The sequence below is a fragment of the Chrysochloris asiatica genome, unplaced genomic scaffold, assembly GCF_000296735.1.
Source record: "Chrysochloris asiatica unplaced genomic scaffold, ChrAsi1.0 scaffold00078, whole genome shotgun sequence".
Classification (NCBI taxonomy): Eukaryota; Metazoa; Chordata; class Mammalia; order Afrosoricida; family Chrysochloridae; genus Chrysochloris; species Chrysochloris asiatica.
In genome coordinates, this window is record NW_006408596.1 from 11,280,258 (window position 1) to 11,283,776 (window position 3,519).

Sequence of the window (3,519 nt, forward strand, 5' to 3'; positions counted from 1 at the left end):
ACTTAGGGTCGCCACTGCGCATTAGATGGAGATCACCGCTAGAAATTGTAACCCTGCTCGGATAAATAATATTCACAAAATGAAGCTAGACAAAAAGAAGTTTCAATCTGGAAAGGTCGTTGCGCGGATGCTGCGCGTCGCAAATGCGCGTGTCCGCGCCCTGCTGACGCTACGGACCCACCTCCCCACACCACCTTCTCAATCAACAAGGTTTCCAGTTTCCTCTCGCTGGGCGTGCGTTAGGGCCAGGCTGCGGAGTCCGGAGGCGGGGTAGGGGCGTGCGCCTGGTGTGCTCAAATCCAAACCCTACAGGTGCCGAGGCAGCCCTGAAATTAGGCAAGTTGGGTTGACTCTGGCCCTTCCGTGAGATTTTGAATCAACCTCTTTCCCTAAAGCCAAACAATCACCTCGGAAGATTTTTGAATAAAGCCACAGAATTTGCTGTGCGCTTCATCCAAAACGGCAAACAAGCTTCCCTCTCTTGCCAAATTGGAACTGGAGCTGAATTCGGGAAAACGGAAAGGAGAAAACCTTTCCTCACGCTCCTCGCCTCCGCGGGGACCTCATGTGACCCCCAAAGCCCCAGACCTCCGTGGAGGGGCGCCTCCTCGCGTCCCGCTCTTCCTCTCCCCTACCGCGAGTCCCCTCGCTGCCGGCGCCGCTAGGGTTAAAAGTTACCTCTCGGTTTCTTCTGCCTGCAGCCCCCCCCCCCGGGGGCCGGATGATGTAACCCCCCTTCCCCGCGCCCTCCCCGCCCCCCTCCACCATGTGACACTTTAATTAATAATAGCGCCGTCAGCACAACAAACGCCCAACACAAGGAGAAACTTGGTGTCCAGGGGAGGCCCCCGGCGGCTGGAGCGCGGCGGCTGCGGCGGCGGGCGCGGAGGCCTGAGGGAAAGGAGGCGAAGGGCGACCCGAACGCGGGGAAGGGAGCGAGACCAGCGGTCATGTGTCCTTGCCCCCTGCACCGCGGCCGCGGTCCCCCGGCCGTGTGCGCTTGCAGTACGGGTCGCCTGGGTCTGCGCTCATCCGCCGCGCAGCTCACGGCCGCCCGGCTCAAGGCGCTCGGCGACGAGCTGCACCAGCGCACCATGTGGCGGCGCCGCGCGCGGAGCCGGAGGGCGCCGGCGCCCAGCGCGCTCCCCACCTACTGGCCCTGGCTGTGCGCGGCCGCGCAGGTGGCGGCGCTGGCGGCCTGGCTGCTCGGCAGGCGGAACTTGTAGGAACGCGGGGCTTCTTGGTGGGGCCGGAGCCGAGACCCAGCCGGAGCATGCAACAGGTACGCGAGCGCGCAAGCGCGCACCAGGGCGCGGCAGCTGGGAATTGGAGACGCCAGGCGGCCCGGGAGCCCGGGAACAAGTTTAGCTTTCTTTTTTGCTTTCCTAGTCTTTCTTCTTGTGCTGGACTCTCCTTCCCCGTCTCTCCTTACAAGTGTTAGGTCTCCCGGTTCTGTCCAGTTGTCTCCTACTCCTTAAGCGCATCTCGACACTCCCTCTGGCGCATTGGCTTGCGGGCCGAGGGATGGGGAGGGGCGAACTTTAGCTTCTAAGGTCCGCACCAGCCGGCCCCTCACGGAAAAACACAACGCAAATAAAAAGAATGCTTGTCTTGAGAAGGTAGTCTCAAGCCTCAGCAAATCATTATCTTTCGCGGTTTCAGGAAAATTCTCAGGCCCCTTGGAAGCCGCCTGTCGCCCCTAAGTCACCACCGATTCCACCACCTCGGCTTGCAGCCCCTTCTTCTTAGCGCACGGCAGGTTTCTGGCCGGCTCGGTCTTCCTCCCCAAGGCCCATGCACTTGGCAGTTTCCCGCCACTCTGCGAACTTCTTAGCTCCGTCTCCAGTGAGGTGTCCCGTTACCGAGGGCCGCCTTCTCTTCGCCAGACCTGGCGGTTGGAGCTGCGATGGAAACAGAAGTGTCCCCGAAGGAGGTTGGGATTATCGACTCTAAGGGAAACCCCGGAGAGAAGCCTTAATCTGAGAATTTATTGAGCTGCTTCTGGGTTTTTTGTCCGGGTTTAGGGAGGGGATGTTTTAAGAGCAGGTGAGGTCGGCTTCGCATAGTAAGAGGCTGGAGGTGTGGAGTGTGTATTGAACGCATACTGTGTTTGGTATTATGGGAAGACAGTTCCGAGTTCTGTGCGTTAGGCTTTTGGTGTAAGGCAATTACTGAGCCCCAGCTGCGTGGAGTCTTGACGTGGCGCTGTAAAATAAGCGCTGGACTGCTAACTGCAGGGTTGGCGGTTCAAACCTACCAACTGCTCTTTGGAAACAGCAACAACTGTGTGTCAGACACTGCCCCAGGAGCTGTTTATTTTTATTTTTTTGGGGGGGGGAAGGGGTAGGAGGCAAAAGTGGGTTAAGGAGTGTCTTTGGGGAAGACAGACAAGCACCCAGAAAATGAGGGTGGAGAGCCTCAGAGGTGGGTCTAGGGTCGGGAAGTAAAGGTCTACGGTGAGAAAGTCAGCGGCACCAGCATGAATCCACAGCCCACCGGTGTTCAGAGCTCAGGTCTGGGCCGCATCCCGCGGTGCACCAACACCTTGGGAAGCTGGCGCAGCGCCCGCAGGCGAGGCCCGAGCGTCTGCGCCCTCGGGAAGAGGCGGCAGCCGGAGCGTGGGGGGGTGGCAGCACCCGGGAAGCTGCGGGGGTGCACGGAGTGTGAGTCGAGAGCGCGGGCGACAGATGCCGCGTGGGCCCGAGCAGCCCGGGCGCTGGCGACTAGAGGTGCGTGCTTCCGGGCGCTCTCTGCCCGGTTCGCAGGTGGTACCTGGCTCAAGGACGCCTGAAGTCGTCCCCTTCATTTCTCCTCTATCTGGTGGAGGGGCCCAGGGCTCCCTCGGCCCGAAGCAGCCTGGCTAGGGCTGTCGAATCCCTCGGTTGGGCACTACACCTTGGGCAGAGCGCAGGAACGGAAAAAGGGAGTCGAGGAAAGCGGGGAATTTGAGAGGAAAGGAGGAGAAAAACAGTAAATACGGGCCATATGTCTGGGAAGAAAGGGAAGGACAGAGGAGCTAAAGCAAAAGAGCAATTGCCTGGGGAACACGTTCTAAGACCGTGGGAAAGTGAATTTAGCAGGCTTGGTGGAAAGGGAGAAATCTCATAGGCATGGGCGGGAGGAGGGACGAGTCGTTTCCCTCTCAGCTCGTGGTATCCAAACAAGTTTGGGAAAGAGCTCCCTTCCCTGGGACAAGGCGGTGCGGAATGCCAGGAGCCCCACCCGGGAGTAACTGTTTGTATCTGTGAAGGCGAGTGTGCGTGTACAGGGTGTCCCGTGACCCCGAAAGGGGGGCAGCGAGCCTGGAGGTGGACCAGCCTACCACGAGGCCTCGCTGAGCATACTGGGTGCGCCCCTCTGCGCCCGTCAGCTGGGTAAGAGCTGGGGACCTGGACCCTATGGGACTCAGGTGAGAGACAGAGTTTGACCGGAGACGGCGCCTATGACAAGAACTGAAATTGTGCCTCTGTCCAAACATCTGATACCACCTTTTAGATAACTTTAATACCAGCTCAAAAA

The 3,519-nt window shown here is 59.5% G+C and overlaps 1 protein-coding gene across 1 annotated transcript; it reads left to right on the plus strand.

The window, feature by feature from the left end:
• The first annotated feature begins 950 nt into the window (after window positions 1–950).
• HRK (harakiri, BCL2 interacting protein (contains only BH3 domain)) lies at window positions 951–1,226 on the plus strand. The gene has a single exon (XM_006865470.1). It carries the CDS (start codon window positions 951–953, stop codon window positions 1,224–1,226), a length of 276 nt encoding a protein of 91 aa, XP_006865532.1.
• Window positions 1,227–3,519: the final 2,293 nt, after the last annotated feature.

Coding starts and splice junctions, on each gene's coding strand:
- HRK (XM_006865470.1), top strand. CDS start 951: ATGTGTCCTTGCCCCCTGCACCGCGGCCGCGGTCCCCCGGCCGTGTGC.